General features: G+C 45.5%; 12 protein-coding genes across 12 annotated transcripts; 8 read left to right on the forward strand and 4 right to left on the reverse strand.

The window, feature by feature from the left end:
* Positions 1-85: 85 nt before the first annotated feature.
* SERLADRAFT_385129 (uncharacterized protein) lies at positions 86-504 on the reverse strand (the record flags this gene model as incomplete). The annotated part of the gene is made up of 3 exons (XM_007316559.1): positions 86-137; positions 194-427; positions 454-504. One exon carries the CDS (start codon positions 407-409, stop codon positions 230-232), a length of 180 nt encoding a protein of 59 aa, XP_007316621.1.
* Positions 505-657: 153 nt separating this feature from the next.
* SERLADRAFT_463527 (glycoside hydrolase family 29 protein) lies at positions 658-2,896 on the forward strand (the record flags this gene model as incomplete). Its single annotated transcript, XM_007316560.1, has 11 exons — positions 658-791; positions 846-871; positions 925-990; positions 1,042-1,111; positions 1,168-1,278; positions 1,355-1,515; positions 1,573-1,753; positions 1,808-1,904; positions 1,966-2,161; positions 2,219-2,330; positions 2,423-2,896. The coding sequence occupies 11 exons, from the start codon at positions 747-749 to the stop codon at positions 2,765-2,767; spliced, it is 1,410 nt and encodes a 469-aa protein (XP_007316622.1).
* Positions 2,897-3,620: 724 nt separating this feature from the next.
* On the forward strand, positions 3,621-5,101 carry SERLADRAFT_463529 (uncharacterized protein; the record flags this gene model as incomplete). Its single annotated transcript, XM_007316561.1, has 1 exon — positions 3,621-5,101. One exon carries the CDS (start codon positions 3,677-3,679, stop codon positions 4,826-4,828), a length of 1,152 nt encoding a protein of 383 aa, XP_007316623.1.
* Positions 5,102-6,468: 1,367 nt separating this feature from the next.
* Positions 6,469-6,781, forward strand: SERLADRAFT_436263 (uncharacterized protein; the record flags this gene model as incomplete). Its single annotated transcript, XM_007316562.1, has 2 exons — positions 6,469-6,562; positions 6,624-6,781. 2 exons carry the CDS (start codon positions 6,469-6,471, stop codon positions 6,779-6,781), a joined length of 252 nt encoding a protein of 83 aa, XP_007316624.1.
* Positions 6,782-7,837: 1,056 nt separating this feature from the next.
* Positions 7,838-8,148, forward strand: SERLADRAFT_436264 (uncharacterized protein; the record flags this gene model as incomplete). The annotated part of the gene is made up of 2 exons (XM_007316563.1): positions 7,838-7,931; positions 7,991-8,148. 2 exons carry the CDS (start codon positions 7,838-7,840, stop codon positions 8,146-8,148), a joined length of 252 nt encoding a protein of 83 aa, XP_007316625.1.
* Positions 8,149-12,202: 4,054 nt separating this feature from the next.
* Positions 12,203-13,582, forward strand: SERLADRAFT_436265 (uncharacterized protein; the record flags this gene model as incomplete). The annotated part of the gene is made up of 1 exon (XM_007316564.1): positions 12,203-13,582. The coding sequence occupies one exon, from the start codon at positions 12,203-12,205 to the stop codon at positions 13,580-13,582; it is 1,380 nt and encodes a 459-aa protein (XP_007316626.1).
* A 165-nt stretch (positions 13,583-13,747) lies between these two features.
* SERLADRAFT_360716 (uncharacterized protein) lies at positions 13,748-14,641 on the reverse strand (the record flags this gene model as incomplete). Its single annotated transcript, XM_007316565.1, has 2 exons — positions 13,748-14,369; positions 14,426-14,641. 2 exons carry the CDS (start codon positions 14,639-14,641, stop codon positions 13,833-13,835), a joined length of 753 nt encoding a protein of 250 aa, XP_007316627.1.
* A 1,565-nt stretch (positions 14,642-16,206) lies between these two features.
* On the forward strand, positions 16,207-16,680 carry SERLADRAFT_385137 (uncharacterized protein; the record flags this gene model as incomplete). The annotated part of the gene is made up of 2 exons (XM_007316566.1): positions 16,207-16,274; positions 16,333-16,680. The coding sequence occupies 2 exons, from the start codon at positions 16,262-16,264 to the stop codon at positions 16,488-16,490; spliced, it is 171 nt and encodes a 56-aa protein (XP_007316628.1).
* A 150-nt stretch (positions 16,681-16,830) lies between these two features.
* On the reverse strand, positions 16,831-20,411 carry SERLADRAFT_436268 (uncharacterized protein; the record flags this gene model as incomplete). The annotated part of the gene is made up of 18 exons (XM_007316567.1): positions 16,831-17,234; positions 17,291-17,462; positions 17,515-17,596; positions 17,646-17,676; positions 17,728-17,875; positions 17,935-17,949; positions 18,001-18,038; positions 18,098-18,170; positions 18,241-18,301; positions 18,353-18,420; positions 18,483-18,516; positions 18,572-19,242; positions 19,297-19,426; positions 19,488-19,541; positions 19,611-19,719; positions 19,774-19,890; positions 19,932-19,962; positions 20,019-20,411. 18 exons carry the CDS (start codon positions 20,409-20,411, stop codon positions 16,831-16,833), a joined length of 2,631 nt encoding a protein of 876 aa, XP_007316629.1.
* A 947-nt stretch (positions 20,412-21,358) lies between these two features.
* Positions 21,359-22,188, reverse strand: SERLADRAFT_463540 (uncharacterized protein; the record flags this gene model as incomplete). The annotated part of the gene is made up of 5 exons (XM_007316568.1): positions 21,359-21,442; positions 21,497-21,654; positions 21,716-21,950; positions 21,999-22,026; positions 22,078-22,188. 3 exons carry the CDS (start codon positions 22,084-22,086, stop codon positions 21,742-21,744), a joined length of 246 nt encoding a protein of 81 aa, XP_007316630.1.
* A 170-nt stretch (positions 22,189-22,358) lies between these two features.
* SERLADRAFT_463543 (uncharacterized protein) lies at positions 22,359-23,196 on the forward strand (the record flags this gene model as incomplete). Its single annotated transcript, XM_007316569.1, has 5 exons — positions 22,359-22,419; positions 22,495-22,672; positions 22,729-22,834; positions 22,891-22,941; positions 22,999-23,196. 5 exons carry the CDS (start codon positions 22,417-22,419, stop codon positions 23,027-23,029), a joined length of 369 nt encoding a protein of 122 aa, XP_007316631.1.
* A 47-nt stretch (positions 23,197-23,243) lies between these two features.
* SERLADRAFT_463545 (uncharacterized protein) lies at positions 23,244-25,274 on the forward strand (the record flags this gene model as incomplete). Its single annotated transcript, XM_007316570.1, has 4 exons — positions 23,244-23,642; positions 23,718-24,802; positions 24,862-24,968; positions 25,025-25,274. The coding sequence occupies 2 exons, from the start codon at positions 23,552-23,554 to the stop codon at positions 24,764-24,766; spliced, it is 1,140 nt and encodes a 379-aa protein (XP_007316632.1).
* Positions 25,275-25,323: the final 49 nt, after the last annotated feature.

Below are 25,323 nucleotides of genomic sequence, written 5' to 3' on the forward strand. Positions count from 1 at the left end.
ACAATTCTGTGAAAGAGCTTGAATGTGAGTACATAAATGTCAGTCCTATTTACGTACCCTTACACGGAAACGTGAAAACCAGTCACAGGAAAAAACTGGTGGATGTGGCCAATACTAAACTGGGGTATAATCCGAACGTAAGTAGCCAATTTCTTTACAGTACACTATTTATGCTCCAACCACACGCATATAGTCCATACTACTTTGTAGACTACGGATCCCGAAAGGACTACAACTCCAGCCAGATCTTCGTGTGGTCTGTCTCTATACCATCCCGTGCCGCGCTGAAGAGCATCACTCTCCCAAATACTGCGAACACTGCTAATAGACTGCACATCTTTGCCGTGTCCATTTCACCTTCTGTCGTACCCTCAGCTGAGGCGCCTCCTTCCGCACCTGCCTTGTCCATACGCGGGGCTCGCTTCAGCACGCGTTGGGAGGACGTGCAGGGCCAGCAAGCTCAAGCAGTTGAGATTACATTGGCCAATCTCTTACCTGGTTCCATAGACGCTTCGTCGAACACGTCTATCAACTCAGAATATCAGATTGAAGTAACAGGGACTGGCGTCACCACTGTGTCTCCTGGCCTCGTGTATCGCCTCGTTCCCTCTGACCAGGCACGCGTGGATGTGCTGGTGCTGAATGACAATGGTACGGGTAATGCGACAATCACAATAAAAGATGCAAGTGGGAATGTCGTTGGCACATCAGATGGTTGGCCTATCTCGCCATTGATAACAAATTGGATGCCGGATGAGGATGTTCTCAGTCTGCATGAGACACCCACTTGGGTGAGCCATCCTCTGATGAAGTCATGAACGTGATATGGATTAACTCCTGTTCAGTGGAATCAAGCGAAATATGGGATATTGTGCGTGGCGACGTGAAGTTTGCTTGTGATACCAGCATTGACTTTTTTCCTAGTGTACATTGGGGCATATACAGTGTACCAGCATGGGGCCCTCCCCATTCTTACGCGGAGTGGTACGAGTACGTGTTGCTTGAGCTTTCTTATCGATCTCGGATCTGACTGCTGCTCAGCTGGTCCCTGCACAACCCACCTAACTCGAGCAGCCCTACATGGGAGCACCATCTGGAAACATTTGGCCCAGTATGTGACCACGTTTGCAGACTACGGTAAACATGACGTTGACTTCTTGTACTTAGGATGTCGTGTACGACGATTTCATCGCCAACTTCACAGCTTCGAAGTGGGATCCGAGCGCCTGGCTTGATCTTTTCGAGAATGCAGGAGCAAAATACTTTGTCCTTGTGACTGTAAGTATATTTCGTTATCTACTTACTATCTCTGTCGTGTTATTGCAACCGAGAGGGCTGAATGGTAGATTCGCAGAAACACCACGATGGTTACGGATTGTTCGATACCAAGAACACAACACATCGATCAAGTGTATACCTTCCTCCTTATCGCGACTTCCTGAGAGAGTTCATGGACACCGCGAAAGCTGATTACCCTAATCTGCACCGTGGGACCTACTTTTCTCTCCCGGAGTGGTGAGTATTTGCTACCATACGCAGTGCTCCTTGTTACGATTGTAGTGATTCCTGTAGGTTCAATCCTTACTTTGCAAAGTATGGTTTCGGTCAGTGGCCAGGAGGGCTCGCGCACAACGCGTTTAATGCCTCTGAAATCGAACCCTATACTGGTATCCTTGAGATCGAAGACTTCCTGGATGACTTGCAGTTGCCACAGATGCTCGACCTAGCATTGGATTATGAAAGTGAGATCATGGTATGTGATATGGCAAAGTCCTGTTGAGCATTCAGACTAACGCATTGACTCTAGTGGTGCGACATCGGAGGGCCGAACAAAACCCTTGACTTTGCAGCCCAGTTCTACAACAACGCGATGCAGACTGGAAGACAGGTCACCATGAACAATCGTAAGCACATTCGATGCCCACTTTTCATTTAACTCTCGCTTTACCTATCACCCCATCACAGGTTGTGGTGCTGTCCCCGATTTCGATACCCCAGAATATGCGACGTTCGGTTCCCTCCAGACTCGTGCGTGGGAGACGAGTGAGGGCATGGACCCTTACAGCTACGGCTTGAACACCGCAACTAACGCGAGCGAGTACAAGAACGGAACGACGATCATCCAAACACTAGTGGACGTTGTTAGTAAGAACGGGAACTAGTGAGTTCTAGTTCTTGATCGAAACAAGCCGATCAGTGGCTCTAACCGGTCCCACAGCTTACTTGATATTGGACCTACTGCGGAGGGTGAGATCATCGCGCCCATGATGAATAACCTACTCGATGCTGGCAAGTGGCTGAATTATGCGGGAGAATGTGTTTACAACACAGTGCGTTTGAATTGCATTTAGCAAACGTTTATCTTGGCTTTTGGTAAATACATGATGTATCGATCACTGACATCCTGTTACTATGTTTGCAGACTTACTGGTATCAAGCTTCCCAATCCCCCACTGCTTCTGTGCGCTTCCTGTCTACGCCTACTACCTTTTGCGTCGTAGCCTTCGTGGAGCCATCTGACGGCAAGCTTGTCGTCGATTCTGGAGGTGCTGTGTTACCATTGATGGCAGGGGACACGATCGAGCTACTTGGGCCAAGTACGCCTGCCCCTAATTCTACGATTTCCTCCTCTACTTCTAGCTCGTCTGCAACATCACTCCCGTGGACTCTTGACGATGCAGGCATACTCACCATAACGGTGCCCGAAGGCCAAGTTGATCAAGTGCAGTATGCATGGGCATTCCAAGTCACATACAAGCTTGATTAGGTGATGATTGTATAATATGGGTGTACATCTTAGGAATCGCCTGGCGGTATGTAGCAGACTTGTCAATATTGTAACTACTGGTGTTGCATTGCGTATGTTTTAGGAATTTGGAACTTGTTTTGTGCTCACACTGCTCAGCCTGACGTTGTCAAGCGTTTTCTAGCTCAGCTCAACGTTTCTATGTGAATGAAATTTTGTGAGTACACGTGAACGGAGCATCATGAGATTCTGAGAGGAAAAGAAATTTCACGATCACGATGAGTTCGCAGTCACCGTTCTCCCAAGTGTGGCCCAATCAGACGATCGATGGTAGACAATAACAGCACGAGGCAATGTAAACAAGAATAAGCCAGAGTTCTTGACTATGACATTCATGACAGGATCTCGTTGAAAGAAAGGGAAGTTCAAATTAGGAAATACAAGCTGTGGGATTCTAGATTTCCATTTCCCCAGCGAGCGCCCTCTATCAACGTTTAATTGCCGGCTCACCGGTTCACCGGAGCTACCGGAGGCACCTACAGATCCGATTCCCTGTCAAGTGGAGCATGGCGAACAATTGCAGTTTGACTGCTGTCATGTTCACCTATTATCTGGCTCTTGTCGTCATCGTCGTGGACGGTGACCTCGATAAGTAAACTGGAATGTTGGTACTGCGATATCAGCGGAATCAAACTTCCTTCCTTCCTAATCGGTATACAATGTTGTCCCTTGTGGCCAACACGTCTCAGTCACCGATCGATCGGTTCAATTGGGGGAAATAGACAATAACGGGGCGATTGGATCAGCCTCACTGGAAGATAACAAAAGGACACGAAACGCGTTTTGTGTGCGTTCACAAGAAAGTTCTGTCTTTTGTATCGCTTTCTTATAAGTGTTCAACGATAGTACCCCTACAGATCATTCACAAAAATGCAGTCCAAATCTATCAAGCTTACCTTTCCGTTTTCCAGATTATCCACAGAACTCGCTCTAGAAATAATCAGGTTTGCAGCAGCACCTGACTTATCCTCGTCTAATGCCGTCCGTCGACCCGATAATCCATATGCCATTGCTCTCAGCCTTTGCCTCGTTTCTCGCGCGTTTCGTCACGCCGTAATCCCAGAACTACTCCACACCGTCCTGCTTTCCCGCTCATGCCATGTATCCTCGTTTGTCAATGCTCTGCGTATGCAGAAAGTGCATCACTTGAATGCACGCCATCTCCACGTCGATTACACAAGACATGTTCGTAGGATATGGGTAGATGAGTGCTGCGCACCACTAGTACCATCCCTACACTCTCACGAGAATATGCCATACGGTAGCATGTTCCATGATGAACAGACAGATTCGACAGATACACTGGATTATACACTTCTTGCACCAGCCCTGCTCGCCGCCCCAGAACTTGCGATAAACTTTTCAGGTATCCACATCCTCTATTACGCCCTTGAGAGTGTCTGGTTCGCGCCTTCCCACAAACCATCTTCACTACCCTGGCGTACCAAAAGCCTTACTCTCACGGGCGACTTCTGGCGCTGGCGGCCTCTCACAGGGACGGCAGAGGGTACAGCCTTCCTTGCATCCCTTTCACGCATCGTCCTCTTGATACCATCGATCGTCGACATGCCGACATCATTCCTACCCAATGAACTTTTGAAAATGAGCAGTTCAGAGGTCTGCAGAATACCCCACTGGATATCTTCCGTTCCCTGGCATGCCTTCGCGCATCTCGAGCAGGTAGTCATACCTCTCGAGCGTTGTGCCAGCGTCAGCGAGTACGAGATGAAGCATGGGCATGTCGATGTAAACCTGTTAGTGCTCACCCTCCCATTGTCCTGCGAAGCAGGTTGGGTGCAACTCGTCCTCCAAAATCCCAGCGTGGGAGACGCATATAGTAGAGTTGAACGCATATCCGTTGCACTGCACGCCACGAAGAACGGCTGTGATTGTGGTCGGCTATTCTGCCAAGAGTGCAGTAGCAGTCGAGTGGACGAGCAGAGTAGTGCTGGTATCCTCCAGCTTGAACTCCATTATGATTGGGAAGAGGTATGGGCACGGACATGGGGGCTGGTTGGATGAAACATTTCTGGGCCAGTGGAAAGAGTCGGAATTTGTGGAGACGAGGTCATAGGCCAGGCGCTTTATAGACATTGACCATCATTTAATCTTGCGCGATTACAATAATAGTATCCTTGAGATTGATATTCAAACATACCCTTTGGCAGTTCTTGTAAAGCCTGGTGCAGCTTGTGGGGTTCGCCAGTGAATAGTTTCATGTTGTGTGATTGTGCTTCTTCTGGGGTATGACGTATATAGGGCCAAAATACTAAATTCATTTCGAGGTGTACCCTGAAATATTGCTCGACATGCAGCACGAAGGAGGATACCTCGGCTAAAGAGGAAGACCTTGATAACGTCGCCTATATGCGTGATTTTGTGTCGATGTTTGCATAAGTGATGATAGGTATAGCACATAGTCAGAAAGTATGACGTTGTGCAGAATACAACACATTCTCACCTCTTCACTTGATCAAGACTGTTGTTCAAGACCTTACTGGCTGGAAATAAGCACAATTGATTAGACTTTGGAAAAATATGATGTTGATGCACTACCTTACCGAATACTGATGTGTTGGAGCCTACTCGAAAAGCGAACTGCCACTGCGCGTCCGATGGTGATCCTGACGTCTGAGTTGGAGCACCAAAAAATAATCCGGCAAAAGAGGAAGATTATTATCTATGCTTGATATTTGCTCGAATGTAGAATCTAGCATGACCATCCATTCAAATTCGCCACATTGACATATTTTTCCTCGAGGATCTGAGCTGGAAAGCTGAATTTCGACCAACTATCCTACACCCACAACTAGTGGTGACAAGTAAAAAGATACATATTTGCACTGTAAAGATCTCATGGTGTTTAAGTTAGGAGAGCCGAGGTTTAATTGATGGTACTCAGCGTCTCTCGAGGTATCAATTGCCTATCCAGTACCATAGTACATTGGATAGGTTAACTAAGTCTAGCGTTGACAATGACCTATATTCAAGGCTGAGCGCTGAGCATCCAATGTCTGATGATCTGATCACGGTAATGAGTAGAATACAAAAAGTGCCACAAGTGTATTCCAGTCAAGGTGCTCTTCAAATGTTAGCTGAGTTAAGTCTGAGTTTTAATATAGCTAATTTTCTCTATCGGAGTTTCTCGCGGATATCGAGTCGCATGAGCTGTGATTGAACCGATACATATTTCCGAATAAGTCAGGTGTCGTTGAGAGTCTTTTAGCTTCACCCATATCGCTCTTGACTGGTAATGCTCGATACGCAGGGGCGAAGGCCTGAAATTTCACCAACTGTTGTTGTATAATGCACATGCTGCAGTGCAGTAATTTTCAGGTGATGAGTGACGATGGTCTGTATCTCCTGTTTTCATGGTCCTTGACATGGATAAACCTAGCAAGGATCATAGTCATAAGTGAAGGAAGCTCGTTTATAAGCATTTCTGGTTGAGGCTCTAATGTAATTATACTATCTAGGGCCAAATTCTATCGCATTCTTGACGATGATGAAAAATTTGATGTCATTCGTGACTGACAACCTCTTTGAGAAGAATCCCAAAAGAGAAACCCTAAGCACTTGCTCATATAAATCGAAGCCTGCGTTTTCTTGCTGCCACCCAGGCTCCCAGATTCGTTCCACCACCACCCAGGCAATTAACCACTATGAACTTCAAATCAATTGCTGCTCTTGTTCTTGTCGCAGCCACTGCACCCACCGTTCGTGGTGGACCACTTGCCTATGCAGCATGCCAGACAGGTAAGTGCATAGTGCCAGTGACCGTCTACCATCGACCCCGTATGTAACAGTCACCTTACAGGGTGTAATGTGCTAGCAGTTGCATGCTATGGAGCTGCTGGATTTACTTTTGGCGTCACTGTTGTCGCTGGTCCCCCTGCCCTAATTGCTTGCAACGTCGGGCTCGGTACATGCATGGCCACTTGCGCCACCGTTGCATTATTTGCGCCTACTCCTTGAATGCATCGAGATGCACGTCAGTAACAAGCAATCATATCGTATGTATCAATATTTATTTAGCTTTGCTTTCCCGCCGTTCCTGAAATACAATACCCTCTTCATAATCAGGTTGTTCAAAAGATAGGCCAGCATTGTATGGGATAGGATATTGCCTTTTGTCGTCCTGCGTAGTTGTTGTTCGATGACTGGCATTTCCACGAGCCGATTCATCCACTTTCTGTATAATGTATTACCCGACTCCGAAATGTTATAACCTCTGAAACCACACTGCCTCAGGTCTCAGGGGTAGATACAGGATCACCACTTCCCCGTTCAATAATATAAGACGTATCGAAGTATCGAAGTAGTAACCTAAACAATTAGCTACAATTAGCCAGTCTATCCACGATGCTATTCTATTCTATTCTAGATCAAAGGATAGAACCACCAGGGCTTTCGATACTACTACACTCATTACCAGCGGTGAAGCTGGCGCAGAAGAACGGATTGCTCTGTATCTGATGATCGATGATCAGCCTCATTGACACATCTTCCTCGAGGAGTCCACTTGAAGCGTTGCTCGTGATTTCACTCAGGCGTCTGCTGAGTTAGTTCTGAGTTTCAAAAGGCATTGCTTCGTGGTTTCCAGAGTTAGTCGCGGGCAGTTATTCTCGTGAACTCCGTCTGAACAAGTCAGGCGAGTAAAACACCTTGTTCCACGTCCTCAAAACGATACCGACTCCTGATCATCAATGCCCTTACTGCTAGTACAATACAACAAACTGTCTGAATAAGACCGCTAAGTGGTGTCATTCATAATAGACGCAGTCTCAAGCGCTCTGTGAAGTTTTGTAGACGGCATTGATAGTCGAACAATTGAATTGGTATGCTGTGGGCGTGCAAATTCTGACTAAATCCTGAGTCTAGGCAACTCCCTATGTCCAAATAAGTGTTGATAATCCCTTGAGGCAGTCCTGACGTATGCGTATAAAAGCTTCAGCGTTGCCTCGTTGTTTCCCCAGGGTCTCCCACCACCTCTCATTGCCCATCGAAACACAGACTGTCTGAAATAGAGCTATGAACCTCAAATCAACAGCTGCTCTTCTTGTGGTGGCCGCTTCTGCTCCTGCTGCTCTTGGTGGACCTCTTGCATACGCAATGTGCCAGACAGGTGTGTACATGGCACCATGTTCGTCTGTCACAGACACCGCATATATCTTCACTTCACAGATTGTAACAGACTAGCGGTTGAGTGTTATGCAGCTGCTGGATTCACGTTTGGCGTAACTATTGTTGCTGCCCCTCCCGCCATAATGGCTTGCAATGTCGGGCTCGGTACATGCATGGCCACTTGCGCCACCGTTGGGTTATTCGCCCCGACGCCTTAAGGAATAGTCGTAGTAAGTGGCGAGCGGATATGTTACGTGACTCTGTGTTTACGCAGCTTCTCCTCGCGCTGCTGGTGTCCAGTGACCCTTTCTGTCATCCCGTCCAAAGGAATGCTGTCATCAGGAAAACGGGGATGAGCTGTTATGACTAGATGGAGCTGAGAATATATTGTGTTAATGTTCAAAGAGACACGTTACTTAGTATCCCATCTGTCTAGTATTCCATTTGATCAGGTGACTGTACGGCGACGATGTTTATATTCTTTCCTCCTTCTTTTTCTTCTCCTCAGTTGGTTCTCTGACAACTGAGGGTATGTTTCTTATCCGTTCTTCTTCTTTCTTCACTTCTGATATACTACATATCAAGTCGTTTGGATTGATCTATTGATAAGATAAGAAGCTCAGATCTCGTTACAGAGTCTGAAGTGATACGTGGCAACCAGGCCCTCATTATAGGTAAGTAAAATAATGGAATCAAAAACTTGATGGTATATATGTTGCATATCATACTATCTCTCACAATACTTTCATTATACACTACTTTCTACTCTCTATCAACTCTCTCACTTCTAATACTCCGAGTTTTATCACCTTACATAATCACTGAAGTTTCCCACACTTACTAGAAAAACTCGTCAGAATAGCTTTGACACCTCAGTCTTCTGCCCAAAGACTGAGGTAAGTCAATGTATTCTCAAACTCACATTTCCACATTATGGTTCAATAATTTCAGACTCGTATAGAAAAGGTCTGTATTCGGGAACATGTACCTATGGTTCAATAATCTTTAGGTACATGATTAGTAAAGTATTGTAGTTGGGATAGGCTATGAGGTACTCACTTCAGACTCGTATAGAAAAGGTCTGAAGTGAGCCTCTGTGCACGAGTGGCTTATATACTGCTGCTCGCGCCAAAGCGTCAGTCTTACAAAAATCCTTGTCCCGCTTTAAAGTGTAGACATACAAGCGTATATACAGAAATCCTATTGTTTGTTTAGTAGCTTAGTGAAGCGGCGAGTAGCTTGTCCTTGCTTGTATTCCAACACACATAGCTAATCACTATACCTTAGTATCATTTCACTATAGGTATATATCATCATAATATATCAGTCTTCTGCCCAAAGACTGAGTACCCATTTCACTATAGTTCATAGAACTTAGGGCCCGTTTGGCAGCCTCCGTTTCAAAACGAGAGCTGTTTGCAAACGCGCTCGTCTTGAACGACTCTCAGCGCAAACAATATTTCTCACGCTATGTCACACCTGTTACACACATTTCAGGATTGTAGATTAAGTAAGAAAGGCGTCATGCACAACCGACGCCATCATAGGACGTGATTTGGCCTGTGACCACTGGCGTGATGAGGCAAATCACAACTTGAATTTTTGTCATCTTTGCCACAAAAAATCTATCCCGTCTTGCGTGGCACCATTTTTTTTAGTTCTTCTTACAGTATTATATTTGTATTTACCAAATTCAGCTTTTCTCTCAAACAAAAAACCATAAATAATTCATATCAAGCGAGAAGAGATAGCAATTTTCTGGTTTGTCACCAAGTGTAACACTTTTCATCACATGATCACATGATGGGATCAAAGGCCTATCTTATCTTATCAGTACTCAGTGGTGTGACAAGCTCTTTTCAAAATGAACTGTGTCGCCGAACACGTCAGCTCGTTCCGAAACGGTGTCGAATGATGAGAACTGTTGTTAGAAAACCACACACAAAAACAAACTAACACACAGTCCTCCCAGATTCCACGGAACTTGTTTATGGGCTTTGCCTCCTAGAACAGTGGGTGCTCTGGTTGTTCGTGGGGTGGTATATATGAGGATCCTTCAAAGTAAAACCCAGAGGTGTATGAGTGTGGGTTTTTGAGGAGGAGGGATAGTTGAATTTATAGGAAGATAGGTGCTTTGTGGCGAGTATAGACGAGCACTACCTTGTTAATGGTAGCACAAGGTAGGTTTGAGAACGACGAGGATGACGAGGTGACGAGGTTCCCAGTGATAGCAGGCTCCTGACGCACAAACTGTAGTGCTCAGAAGGACTCTAATCGAAAGGGATGACAATAACTTCAAAAGTGGGAAGTGACGATGACAGCAGTTGACAGTGGTAGAAGTGGGAAGTGTTGTGACCACACTGGATCACAAGTAGCAGAGTAGTGAACTTGAGAGTAGAGAAGAAGTCTGGATTGGATTTCTTGTTCTTTTTTTTTTACAAGGTAAAATACAGGGGTTTATATAGTAAAAGAAAAGTAGGCTATGCACAGTATAGCTGTGCAAAAAGAATGAGAAAGAATATGAAGGAAGGAATGTACGCTGACAAATCCTGCGTAGGTAGTACAGGATAAGATTGTCAAAAAAAAGGAAAAGAAAGGGATAGAACAATAAATGCTGTGAGTAATGTCACAGGTTTGTACAGCCATAAAGTAAAGTCCAATAGCAAAAGGAGAGCAGGAAAATCATGATGTCATGGGAAGATGCAGTAAAAAAAGGGGCAAGGCAAAACACTATCAGTATCAACACAGTTCCTTTATTGTCAGTCAGGCATTCTAAAAAAATATGTGTCCATAAAAATGATTCAAAAATCAAAAATAATCGCACTGTAAATGAATGTTCTGCTGAAGAAAAAGAAACTGGAGCCACCGGTCCACCACCTAGTCCAAATCTGATAGTTCCATGGCCTTACCAATGGACTGGTTGTGTTGGACCACCTGATCAAACGAGGGAGGGAGAGGAGTAGTTCCAATTTGGAACAAGTAAGTCCCAGGCAGCGTGTGGTAGGTGTAGCTGTAGCGAAGACGATGGACAAATGATAAGTGTACCCAAGTGAATGGGACAGCGATGAACATGGGCGACGCAAGGGGATGAACCTTCTCCAGCTCAAAAATTACCCACCCACGCTCCAACCAGGCAAGACGAGCGACCGATGTTTTGATAGTATATGATGGCAGATCGACGTCATGAAGATGGACCTGTTGCCCTATTTGAACCGGCCGCCGGGGCTTTGCTGATATCAGCAGTGGCACGTGGTAGTCAACGGATCGGCGACGGAAGCGGATAGGAAGTGGTGACATCAGAAATGGTGGGGGTGCAAATAAGATGAGGAGGAGGAGGGTGGAGGTGACAAACAAGTGGATTAGAATGGGGACCCAGAAACGACCGTCCGGTGAGAATAAAAAGGAGAGGAAGGGGCCCATGGTGGGGCTAGGCAAAGGAAGGGGAGTAAGGGAAACGACAAAAGCGAGGGTGCAATGCAATGTGTAGCCAGTGGCGACGCGAAAATTTGCCGAAATGCCGAAACGCGGAAAGTACCGAATGGAAAAGCAAAGGTGAGCGTGACTGGATTGCCTAATAGAGGTGGTGCTGATCAGCCACAAGTTCGAAAAAGGCAATATTAATTACTATTCCACGTGGCACTGTGCCTGTGTGGCGCAAAGGCGAGTCTTTTGAATATTCGCTTCATTATTGACACCTGTCCATGCTACCAATCAACTTTGGTGCATGACAACACCGTCAGATGCTTTTTTCGGACTCTAGGTCTGTAGCCAAGGATGAAGGGAGGCCAGTCATCAAGAACACCAAAAAAGTGAAGGAACATATCCATGAATGGATTGCAAAGCACGTCTTCAAGAATGACTCTCAAGAAATGATGCATGTTGCTGTTGATCACCACCGCAAGAAGTTTGGTGTTTCTGTACAGAATTGATTAGCAATGCATGTATTTTGCTTATATGTTGTCTATTATTTTATTAACCAAACTATATAGATTGGGCGATAAATATAAGGCACTTGTACGAGGTCTTTTGGAGACTGGTCAGGGTATAACATCGGAGGAAGCATCGCAGGGTTTTGATAATTCTTTTTGTAAGTCTGTAGATATATTAAAATATACCTCATTAAAACATTTATCAGAGAAAATCCGAAAGGACTTCAAGTGGTGGGATCAGTTGCATGCATTCTGGGAAACATCGCCGAAATATAACGCTAAACCAGTGACAGGGTCCAAGGGCCAGTACATCGACTCTCAAGCTGTGACTCTGTTGTTCCCGATGCGTGCTGATCATGATGCTATGGCTCGGGGCATTCAGCAGCATGAACAGGAAAGGCTGTCTATGTCTACTAGTGGTGATGGTGGATATCCTACTGCATCCTTTCAGCAGCCTGGTGGGTCTAGCCATCAGCCGGGTCCAAGCTCTCGTCCGGTAGTATCGCGTAGTCGTTCATCCCATATTAACATGCCCCCGCTCGGTGTAGTTGCGCAGCAGTTCACGATGCCGCAAACCAATACCAGTTTTGTTCACAATGCTCAATTTCAGTGGCCTCAGCAGTATACCAACGTGCCTCAGCAGTATACCAATGTCCCTCAGCAGTATACAAACATGCCTCAGCAGCATGGCTCCACCACTAACATTGTGTACCCCTACACTAATCCGGTTGCTTTCTCTTCGTCCGACCCCACTATATCATCCTTCTCTTTCAACAGTGCTCATGCATCTTCCGTCTCACTTCCTAGCATGGTATCTGGCGGTTCTGCATCGGCGACATCTCTTCCCGTTGATGTGGCAACATCAACGACGTCAGTCACAGCAGAACATTGGAGAAGCATTCAGGCTAGTGCCGTTGCTCTTCGTGGGAAGTCCCCTACATCGTCAGGCCATGGACGGACAGCAAGTATTGCTGATAGTACCACGTCCAGGAGGAGTAAAGGGAAGCGTGCACGTTCAGATGAAGGCGAAGAGGCACACGCACGTGAAACTGAGGCTGACCTTCTCAAGAAGGTTATGGGGCCTATTATTGCAGATGCCGATGAACGTTCAAATGACGAAAAGCGCCTGAAGGGCATTCAGACCATTGAGAGCATCCGGAACAAGAACTTGAAGCTCGAATACAATATCACTCTAGCGAAAAAGGGTGAGCAGGCAAACATTGCAAAGCTTAATGCGGAACACAATATTGAGATAGAGAAGATGTGTATCGCAGCTGAAGTGGAGGTTAAAAAGTATGAGATTGAGATGCGGTACAAGATGGACAGGGGACAGGAACCTGAACCGTCATCATCTGCTTCTGTCAACGCCAGATTTTCTAGGTCATCTTTTGCCCATTCTACTGTGTCTATTCATCCCCCACTCAATAATTTCAATGCAGCACTCGCAAATAGTGACCAAAGTGACCCTCGTGGTCTTACTAACATGCAGCCTCTGCTGAACACGCTATCGCCATCTATTCCTGCTGCTGCTGGTGACTTGCATTCTCGCCAATCTCAAGACTATTTTCAACCCGGAGATTACTCGTTCGACTCCCAAATCCATCACCAGCAAGGCAATGAAGACAACGGTGGGCTGAATGACATGCATGGTAGTGCATTCAGCATTCACACAGGTGGGCAGGATAACATGTATAGCACTGATGAGCACATCCAAAGTTGTTGATGGGAACATTAGGTTTTTTTATTGTCGGAATACATTTTGCTATGTTGGATTATGTGTTGCTATGTACCTGTTTTTATGTATCCCTGCTTTCTTGTATTGCTTAGTATGAACGATATATGATGATATGATCAAGAACTTTTTATTCAGATTAGATCAAAAACTGTGCAAGCATAGAGAGAATTTACTGGAACTAAGTACAACAATACAAAGAGCTAGAGAACAGATCAACTACCAATCTTTCACGGAGATCTTAGGGAAGGTTCACGGGCATATCTTTGCCGTTGTCATCTCCCACATCCTCAATGCCATCTGCTAATAATTCATCCAATTCCAACTGCCAGTCCCGATTAATATTGTTGCGTGAATTGTGGTCCTGGCCTTCAATGCGGATGATGAAATTATGAAGAATAAAACAGCACCGAATCCAGGAAATGGCATAATCAATTTGTTGGCTGCAATTGATTTGAATGCAAAGTTCTTTGAGCGATTGGAAACGTATTTTGAGCAGCCCAATGGCATGCTTCGAGCGAATTTGAACACGGGATAGATGATAGTTGAAATGGCGTTGTTGACGGGTCAATGCCTGGTTGGGGACTCGCTTGAATGGCAAAACACATGTCGGAGACACAGGATAAGCTGAGTCGCCCCACAGCCATTCACCCGCAGTGAAAAACTTCTCCGGTGTTTGATAAATGGCGGTGTCACAAAAAGCTGACAAATCATGGACACTACCTGTGTGTCCGAGGCCGTAGTCAACGATCTTCAGGTTGTGGGGTAAAGTTGTAATCTATATATATATATATATTTGTCAGTAGCTGTCAGTCATAAAATGCAAAAACCTACCTGGGCGCTAAGAGAGTAGTTTGATTTCCTGTCGAAGAATGTTTCACCATGATGGCCTGGCTTTTGAAACAAGTTGAAGGTTGTCCCATCGACCGACAGATAGCCATTCTCCCAGGCCTCACAGACTTGTTTTTTGACCCATCTCTTCGCCTCTGCCTTTTCCTCGTCAGTCGGAGGTGAGATCATCTCATCATGAAGAGATAAGATGGCGATCATAGTCCACTTTGTGCAGAGCTCAACACTACCAACTGACACACCGGCCCAGTCAGCCAAATCGGCAGCAGTGGAGCTGTTTCCGTAATGGCCAATACAATTCAAGAAGATGGTGAGTTAAATTTCGGTGGGAATTTGCTCGTTATTGGAATTATTGGTAAATATCCAGTGACTCTGAATTCGTCCAAGGATTGCATCAAACGTGGTGGGATTCATACGAAGGATGTGTCGAAAGCGAGCATTATTATTAAGGCGTGACCACTCTAACAAAATGAACTGAGGCACACGAGGTGCGTGAGGATAAGTGTTAAAAACGCGGGTTTTCTGTACATCTCATCGTAAGCATATATACTCTTTCACAAGAGTCTCGAGGTGAGGAATGGAAACCCCTGCAATTTGAGACCTTTCTCCTTCAAGTTCGTCGTCATCAGAGAGGGAAAAGTCTGATTGCGAATGATCAGAAAGCCAGAGTCCATCATCGCCGTCAGATTCATCGTGAGAACGTTGCTCAATTGAGATAAGATTTCACAACAAGAAAATGAAAGCATTGTCGAGAGCACCGAGTCTCTGCTGATGCAAAGTGGGGCAATTGTGACTCATGTTGGGGAATCACTCAGTGAGAGATCCTGTATATATAGTCTCAAGCCTCAAGGATACCTCCAGTATACCTCGAGTTTTTAATTTTACTCTGACTCATTTTTACTTTCCTGGATTAGCTCACCAGTCGGGATTCCGCACGCTACCCCTGCTTTCCATGCTTCCTTCGGTATGCGAGACTCGCCTAATCGATTTAGGCGGTAAGGGTGCTCTTAGCCTTTTACTCTGAACGATGTTAATATGGTTGAAGAACGGATTACTCTGTATCTAATGATCGGCCGCACACCTTCCTCGAGCTTGAAGCGTCCTTCGTGATTTCACTCAGGAGTCTGCTGAGTCAGTTCTGAGTTTCAAAAGGCATTGCTTCGTGGTTACCGGAGTGAGCGCGGGCAAGCTATTCTAATTGACATGAACTCCGTCTGAACAAGTCGGGCTCTTTCAACGTCCTCGAAACGATACCGACTCCTGACCATCAATGTGCTTACTGCTACAAAACAACAAACTGTCTGAATAAGACTGCTAAGTGGTGTCATACATAATATACGCAGTCTCAAGCGCTCTGTGAAGTTTTGTAGATGGCATTGATAGTCGAACAATTGAATTGGTATGCTGTGGGCGTGCAGATTCTGACCAGATTTCGAGTCTAGGCAACTCCCTATGTCCATTTTGGCTTGTTCATGTAAGCCTCATCCATATCGTACCAATAAAATTGGAAAGATTCACATATAAATGGTAGTATTCAGGATCAAATGAGGTGCCAGACGTGATGCCAATCCCATTTATGTAAATTTGAAATGCTAGAAATTTATTTCAATAACTTGATAATACCTTGAGGCAGTACTGACGTATGCGTATAAAAGCTTCAGCGTTGCCTCGTTGTTTCCCCAGGGTCTACCACCACCTCTCATTGCCCATCGAAACACACAGACCATCTGAAATAGAGCTATGAACCTCAAATCAACAGCTGCTCTTCTTGTGGTGGCCGCTTCTGCTCCTGCCGCTCTTGGTGGACCTCTTGCATACGCAATGTGCCAGACAGGTGTGTACATGGCACCATGTTCGTCTGCCACGGACGCGCATACATTTTCACTTCACAGGTTGTAACGGGCTAGCAGTTGCGTGTTATGCAGCTGCTGGATTCACTTTTGGCGTAACTATCGTTGCTGCCCCTCCCGCCATAATGGCTTGCAATGTCGGGCTCGGTACATGCATGGCCACTTGCGCCACTGTTGGGTTATTCGCCCCGACGCCTTAAGGAATAGTCGTGGTAAATGGCGAGCGGATATGTTGCATGGCTCGGTGTTTACGCGGCTTCTCCTCGCGCTGCTGGTGTCCAGTGACCCTTTCTGTCATCCCGTCCAAAGGAGTGCTGTATGATAAAGATATCGTCGAGTTTTGTATTTTATACACATTCTGGTTTCATCGAAATTGAAAGTGGTTTGACCTCTGAGGCTGGGTATAATCTCGGGCTTCAAGCTGAACAACACGCTCGACATTAGAATAAGAACTTTGGAAGACTCCCTTCTTTTGTGACCCGTGTCAGTTTTTATCAGTCATGATATTGTTGTGAAGTCTAGTAACTATCTGGTTTGAGATTAAGTTATTCTATCCTTTTGACTAGTAGACTCGAGGATGGTTCCGCCAGGGTCTTCAAAGCTAGTAGGGCTTGCTACCAGCAGCAAATCTGGTGTAAATATTGTTTGAAGGATGGAGCGGTCCGCATCGTCATTCAAAATTTCGGGAGATTCAGCTCGAAGGGGCATTGATACTGATGTAGGTGAACGCGATGGCAGCCATGGACTATGCTCAATACGAGAACCACCACTGAGAGTCGTCCATATCCTCACTGGGCCAAAATGACTTCCAGTTGCGAACGTGAATTTGTTCTCCTCAGCGTTGTTATACGCTATGCATGTTAGGTCACCATCGTCCCATGCAGGAGCCCGGACGTTGTGGAGTATCATCGCACTTTCTCGGTCCCATATATAAATATCTCCAGCTGCGCAACTATCGTCAGATGCGTGTGAAGCCTTACATTATGAGCACAGGACACACCTTTACCCGCACAGAGAACAAACTGATCATCGATTCCTCCAAAACAACTCGGTCCTGCAAAATCGACTGGTGCGAACGGAATGTATTTGTGACGAAACGATAACTTCACGGTGGTCTCGGCACCATTCCGACGAGATGGTAATACATCTATTTTCCATAATTGTGGGGGGGCCTAAATAACCACAGTCAAGTAAATTTTCTTGTAGAACGCACTAAGCACTGACTTTGTATTCGTAGGAAACCAGAACCCATGATCCGCTTCGATCTATTGCGATATCTCGAACATCACTGTGAACGAGTACACGACTGTGGTGATCTTAGCTGTTCGCTCGGCAAAGTGAGTGGAGAGCCTTACTCTTCGATTTGTCTAGTCTCTAAATTGTAGACTGCCCCGCTCTTTAATTAGTTTATCATAATGAAGCATTTTGACCACGTACTCAAAAGCCATTTTTCAACTGGGTTGGAGCTGTTGGCTGCTCTGTTGGGTGAAATCAAGATATGTCCAATGCCGAGCAAGTATTGCGAATTTGGTGTGATCGCAATGCAGCGTACCATCATCCGAGGAAATTTGAACCTGCCCATTACCTATTTGGCATAGATATTATCACTATTGCTAGATCTCTCGAGACTACACCATATCATACATTACCATCCAAATCCTGGAATAAGGCGCATCAGTATTTACTGTGTACACTAGATATGCTACTCACGAGTTTGACTACTTGGTCCCCTTCTGCAGACACGAAAGCTATTTTTATGTTTCACCGATGTCATTGACTTCCATCTTTATAATGGAGAAAGGCTGACCTTCTCCTCCAGGAAACCAAGAAACGCAATGTACGGCACATTGTCGATCAATAGTCAACTTACATAGTCCTTCCTGGATGGAATGTTCGAACCAACCCGTATATCAATACTAAATATAGGATAGGTTGAATCGATAAGCTTACCCCCGTCCAGATCTTAATGCCACGATTAGTTCTTGTCAGTAATAAGTGGCCTGTCGGTGACCTGTGATGCATTGTTAGATTATTCCGTATTACAACTTACGTGCATACTCACCAGGCTACTTGACTGACAGATGTATGGGGAAGAATACAGGGAGTTGACATGGCGCCAGTGTAGATGTCCTACAAGATTTAAATATATCAATATATCAATGTCTCTTGAGATCCAAGGTCATTTAACGTACATCGACGGAAAAAAGCACAGACGTCCGGTCTAAACTAAATAAAATAAAATAAGCACCACAACGTAGAAACACAAGGAGATAGTATGCACCTGCAGGTCGCCAGTAATTTTCCATCTGGTGAAAACTGTATATCATGCACGGGGGCATCGTGAATAGAAAGATCACGCAATGCTACCAAATTCTTTAGCCGGGGAGCATCTCCTGTGCTATGCCTTCGATGGTATACTGACGAAGGGTATGGTTTTCGTAGAGCATTGGCAACCATTACCTTATTCACAGCAGTGCGAAAGCGCTCCTTGGGCCTCGGTAAGCCGTGTATCGCAGACTCACTGTCTCTTGAGTCGGACTGCCTAGGGTTGGTGTCTGTAACGGGAACGGTACTGCGCTCGTTCGCTCCTTGAGTTGCTAATAGCTCTGATGGAAGTCGAGTGACAGGAAGCACGGGATCTTCCCCTCTTATATTGGCTTTTGTTTTCGTGTGTGATTTTATCACACTAATAAATGAAGATGTCATCCACTTGAGCCAACGTCCTACGGCCTGCAAACGCCTTTGACTCAAAGAGCGCACTGCTTTTGGGAAAACAACCGTGCCGAATCGAAAGGTATCCGTCACTACATCCGATATCACACCCCGGAGCCATTTTTGTCCCATGAAGCGGACGAATATCCACTTCTCGAATCCAATCCAGGCGACCACAAATAATAGACCCAGGCTGGTAAAAGCAGTGAGAATCACGGTGATGGTAGAAGTGACATAGTGCTAAATCCATCGCAGTCAGTTCGTGCGTCATATTTTAACAAAAATAAACATTACTTGGTTGGTGGAATAGGTGAATAGGACCAATCCAACGGAAAAACATGCCACAGAGAACATCAGGAACACTAGAGGAGAGCGCTTGATCCATATCTGAATCCACCTTGGACATTGGTATCCAGGGGAATGACTACCATGGTGCTATAATGATATCAACTTTTTAATACCAACCAGTCACATTTCGTACTCACTATAGGGCTTGCTTCCAAGTAAGACCAAGTAAACTGTTGATAGCAGCTGCGATGCTAAGAACAAGTGAAGAAAACCAAAAGGCATTGACAGAAGCAGCCAGCCAATTGCCTGTTTCTCCATACGAGAATTGAAGCGTCGTAGCTGTAACCGCGGAGAAAAAGGTTGCAACAGTAGATAGGTTGGTTAAGGTGGTTGCATCGTGCTTTTGGGTAAAAAGAACGGAGGGTATGCCTATATCCTTGGATACATTACAGTTCTCAGGATGTATTTTTGATGTTTGCTTACCTATCTCGATGAACATTGACAAAGAACCTATCATGTTATCAATATGGTGGCCCATCTCCGCCGTGAGTTCATGGATGTATTTTTGACTTGCGGGATATTTGAGCTGTCCTGCATACGCTGCTGAGTCGAGAGACTATTAGGTTACAAAAAGTGCAGACCTTTGAATGATTGTAGAGAATCAGCCCAGTGCTATTCGTCGATCAGCTAATAAATACACAAACTAAATATGGTGTCTTTACACCCACCTTTAGGTCACGTTCGAAAGAGTGAATAGAAGCGCTGACCGTCTCATCCGCGAATTCTGGGAATTCGTTGAGGCATCTTAGAAATGTCATGACATCATCAGCAAAATCCCCGAATTGCTCAGGGAAAAGCTCAGAGTCCAAGTCATCATCCACCACAGGTTCTCCAATGTTAAAAATTACGCTCTTTCGTCGAGCACTTCGTTGATCACGAAGGTTGTTTACAAGCGTCTCACGGGGCTGACGTGGCACTTTACCTGGAAAGAGATCAGCAGCATTTTCTTGAAACAGAAATTTGATTTGGGCTAGGCGTTCACGTAGTCTGAAGGCAGATGAAAGAATCCCAACAGAACCACCCAGCTGACGAGCTGCAGTTGCAAATCTTCTGAGCTGCATGTAGGTTAGTTTAAACTGTCCAAAGTGGAGAAGAGGCGAATAACCTCTTTGTCAAGATCATTTATTTTTCTGTGAAACAACACATTGAAGCCAAGGCCAGATGTTACGGTGAGAGCTTACTTATGGAACGAGTGAAATGAGTGGAGGGTATGTTTGTGATTTTCGGGCCATGAGTTGGATCCATAGCTATAGCTGCCTATACACCCATAGGAGATCTCGAATATGACAGTGATATTGTGTGCTCACGAAGATGTTTAGCAGTCTCAAGGTTATTTTTTGCTTGGTAGCCTGAAAATGCGACCTTCAGTTTACGACATTAGAAAAGTGCGTTGATGTTTACTTTGATTAATATCATCTTGAGCGAGCTCGTGTAAAGCATCAAGAATACCAATAAGTTTCTGCCTTCTGCCGCTATCAAGCCTAAAACTCTCGTTTCGTGACAAGAGACTAGTTCTTCCGACAAACTGGGGAATCCTGCTATCTGGAGATATGTCAGGCTATATTCTTACATTTAAATATGAGAACCATACTGCAAGACATCTTCAATCAAAAATCGAGAATTAAAGTCAGCCTTGTCCTGAATGTATCAACCTGGAAACAAGGCGGGTACGAGGGTATACTATGAACAGCTCTTAGGTTAGCGCTGAGGGTTCTCAAGTGACAAGATTACTAGAACTACGACAGGCGATGCCAGTGTCTCTCCGATTGGCTGGAGAGAAAAACGGGGGATCAGAGATGAGCGCGCCTCTACACCAGGGTCCTATCAGGTCAATTGCTCCCGTAAACGCGCGCCAAATCCCCTTTTCGATCGGATTTGGCAGGCCTTAGGGCTCCCCATGATTCGTCGAATTTATTGAGCATCAACTATTTGACGCAAGCAGGTTGATCATTCATTTCAGTGGATGCAAAACGCCATAGGAGCCTCACAGAAACCGAAACAACGAGTGAAAAGCGTAGATCGGTTAAAGAGTAAAAGAGGGGTGTGGCCACGAATAGGAATATAAACTATTTTCAATAAGTTTGGGCATAGCCTGATAATTGTTAGTGACATCTTGGATAGGTATGAATCGGACTATACATTGTACCTCGTCGTGCATATTCGAATAACATGTAACCCGATGCCAAGCGCTAATAGTCCGACGAGTGTGACAATCAACAAAGCGCACCGTGGCGAGCAATTGTTTCATCATATTTCAGTACATTCTACTTACACATCGCACTCGTCCTAAATTTGGCTTATGTCCTTCAGCGCTCGGGGTTGGAATCGATATCAGAGCACCTATAGAACTGACTGTCATGCTCACCACCAAATATTGGTACTTGCTGATGCTTATTTTTTCTTGTTCGCATCTTGCCCATCAGCTGGGTGCCTCTTAAACCACCTTTCGACGACACTTGACATAGGACATGCGCTTGATTCCTTTTTGCCTTCGCTTTCGCTATACATCTGTTTGCAACAAAGGTAGAGCCCGCGCAACTGGCGGCCACAGTTTTCTGGAGAGTAGGTGTTGGAGGAGAGACAAGTTTGAAGAGCGCAAGCTGAAAGATGGTAAAAACTTATTGTCACCTTAGGCAGCTGAACCATACCTTCGGCTTGACACTCTGGCTGTGAGTTCTACAACTCAAATTCAATGTGACGTTCATGATACATAGAGCTGTGTAGTACCTTGGACATCGAAATGTATGATTACGCTGTTTTTATAGTTGTCAACGCAATCTTGGGAGCCCAAAATTCGATGGATACACTGGGTGTTTGTTAGTGGGGACCGTGACCATCATCCAAGTCCTACTGATAGTAAGGGCCAAATAGGCCCGCTGTGACGTCAGGAAAACAGCACTGGTACCCTATAAGGAAACGCCGGCGGTGAGCCGCTCTACTGTAAACCTTATTGTAGCAACTGTACAGTATACAAAATCGGGAGATTGCACAGTTCAACGTGTAGAGAATAACCCAGGCCCCTCAAGACTAAAAGCCCATTACATTTAGTATCCCCTCAACTTCAAGATGGTTCGTCGCTGGAATCGCTTTGCTGAGCTATCTTCTCAGTAGGCTCACACCAGGCGTTTTTCTTTTTACCTCTAGCCTAAGGCCACCACCGGAAAAACCACCAGTTCCAAGCATAAATTTGTGATCGACTACTCGAAACCCGCCAGCGATGGTGTGTTCGATGGTGCTGACTTTGAGAAGTACCTCCACGACCGCATAAAGGTCGATGGCAAGTCTGGGCAGTTGGGCGACAATGTCAAGGTCACCCGGGATGGTGAGTATATATGTTTGTGCCCACTTGGCTTTGGACGCTGAGGATAAATTCTGCAGGCAACACCAAAATCACCGTTACATCCAACATCCCCTTCTCGAAGCGTTATCTAAAATACTTGACGAAAAAGTTCTTGAAGAAGAACTCTCTCCGTGACTGGATTCGGTATGTGGTTGATATTGAAATGATTTTAGCCCACACTTCTGACTCTGCTGGTTCAGTGTCGTTGCATCGGAAAAGGACACCTACCAACTTCGCTTCTACAACATTGCGTAAGTCGCCACTTGGCTATCTCACCTTATTCTAAATTAATCACTGGGAACCTTCAGCGGCGCTGGTGATGATGAGGATGAGGAGTAAGACGATCGCCAGACGTTGTCATATTTGGGTCCATGGATATCTACCGCCATCCCATGACTGCACACTTTATGTTATGCTATTTTAGAGGGTACCGCCGTATATCCCTCGCAAAATGTATCATGTTTTTATGGCGCGTAAAGTACCAATGTCATTGGTGGTTATGCAAGTCAAGTCATGCTTTACAGTAATGTACATACTGTGATCTGCAGTGGACTTTCAGTAAAGTTCGGTGCTTGATGATATGTCTCTAAAATTGTCATGCGGCCATGACACGTCAACCTGAGAATTATAATGAACGGCCGTGCCGAGGCTGTACTTTCTGCTGCACAGGAACGCTATGGATAGATAAACGACGGCTGTGCTGCCGTCTCCAGTAAGCCGCATAGAGAACCGCAGCCTGTCTCGAGATTCTGCGCAGCTCTCTTCTCTTCTTTTATTCCAGCGGTGAAGCCAGAATCGCAGCAGGGACATATTCGAGCCCCATTTCCGAGTCACTAGTCTTAGTCTAAGGAAGCAGCCATTATGATCGTTGACAAATACCTCGCAGATCTCAACACAGACGCGCCTCCGTCTTACGATGACCTTGTTTCTCCACAGGAGCCGTCAAGCTCACGTCCGTACCAAAGCTCAAGCGTGAATGGGAAAGGTCATCCTACACCCCCGCCGTTGCCTCCCAGACGTCCCTCAGAACCCTCGTCGCCTTTTGCTTCCTCATCCCAATCACATGTCGATCCTACACTACAAATCAAAAAACTGTCCACCAAGAAAAGTAAAGGACCTACATCTTGGTTCCCTTTTACTGCATCGCGTACAGCGAAGGAAGTTCGCATCACTGTTCTTAATCTTATCCGTGATCTAGTCAAGCATCCCTTTCCTGCAGCTTCGCCTGCTATCCTAGATAGCTGCGCAGAAGCATGCGTTACACACGGAATCTCATTCGCCTCTCTGCTCCAGCAAAAGTCTGTCGAGGATCACACACCCATATATTGGGCAATCGTAAAACGTCCTGCTGAACCAACGAGTCCGACGGAGCATGACCTACTTACCGCCCTTCTTACCCGTGCTGCACCACTCACGGAATCTACAGTCTCAGAAATGCGTTTAGCTTGTCTTGTCACAAACGATCAAGTCCTCTTTCAGCGTTTACGACTCTCTCCTGCCTTCTCTCCCCTTTCTGGCACAGACGAAATCCTGCTCGGTGCGAATATACCCCCAGATATGATTAGGGTAGAGGATGTTGCCAGCGGTGTGGGTGCCTTTATTGTCACATTCGAGGTTCCACTATTCCAGAGACGTATGCGTATCTCGAGAAGAATTGTTCTCGAATTCATCGCACGAGGGCGAATGTGGAGTTTTTCTTTCTCAACAGTACTCCCTGAGAATGACCCAAAGAATGACCCAAATGTTCGCGCTAACAAAAAGCCGGTCGGATCTTGGGTCGTCGCACTTGGTCTTTTGGAACATAGCCCATCGACATGGGTGGATTCACGGCTCACCATAGTCGAGCATTCTCCGTCCACTCCAACACCATCGCTCATTGATACTCCTATTCCCGACGCTTCACGTCCATCTTTACCGCGCAAGAAGTCTAAGCCCAATCCAACGATCAGCCTTCGCCTTAAGACCGGAAGTTCACAGTTGGCACCTCCTATACCCAAGACGGAGATGCCGAGCGAGATTGTTGTACCTCTATCAGATAGTTTGATGGGTCAGAGTTTACAATACGAGTATGTTTAATCTCTCGTTGTATCTCGTCATCACGTAGTACATTACGTTCGCATTTCACCTTGCATTTCTCTAACGATTGATGCTGACTTTTTGTCTTTTAATAGTGGAACATCGTATCTCACCGCAGATGGTACGCTCCACGCCCGCCTTGAGGCCAGACTGGCAAAACCAGAAACAGAATGTATCATTTGCTAATATAATTATATTGCGTGTGAGTAGTGGTCTTTGCCATTACTCTCTAAAGTATATTCAACACATGGTTTACAGTAGGCTGACTTGAATCTTCATTTTTATTTTTCATCCTTCTGCTGTCGATCTACTCCGCTGTTGTCTTTTGTCTTTTGTTACTCACGATACCCGTGGACCGAAACCCACCCAACAGATTATGTAGCCGCTTCAGACATTGTACTTGTAAACCATTTTACATGTGTTAATCGCCTTGACTGTCTTGAGTACTGGTGCTCTTCGAGATCTGTCTCACTACTTTCAATATTCGCACCTTTTAAAAGTTTCGATCATACAGGAACCATAAATGGTGCCGCATCACGTTCATGTCAACGTTGTTA

Source organism: Serpula lacrymans (genome assembly GCF_000218685.1).
Source record: "Serpula lacrymans var. lacrymans S7.9 unplaced genomic scaffold SERLAscaffold_5, whole genome shotgun sequence".
Classification (NCBI taxonomy): Eukaryota; Fungi; Basidiomycota; class Agaricomycetes; order Boletales; family Serpulaceae; genus Serpula; species Serpula lacrymans.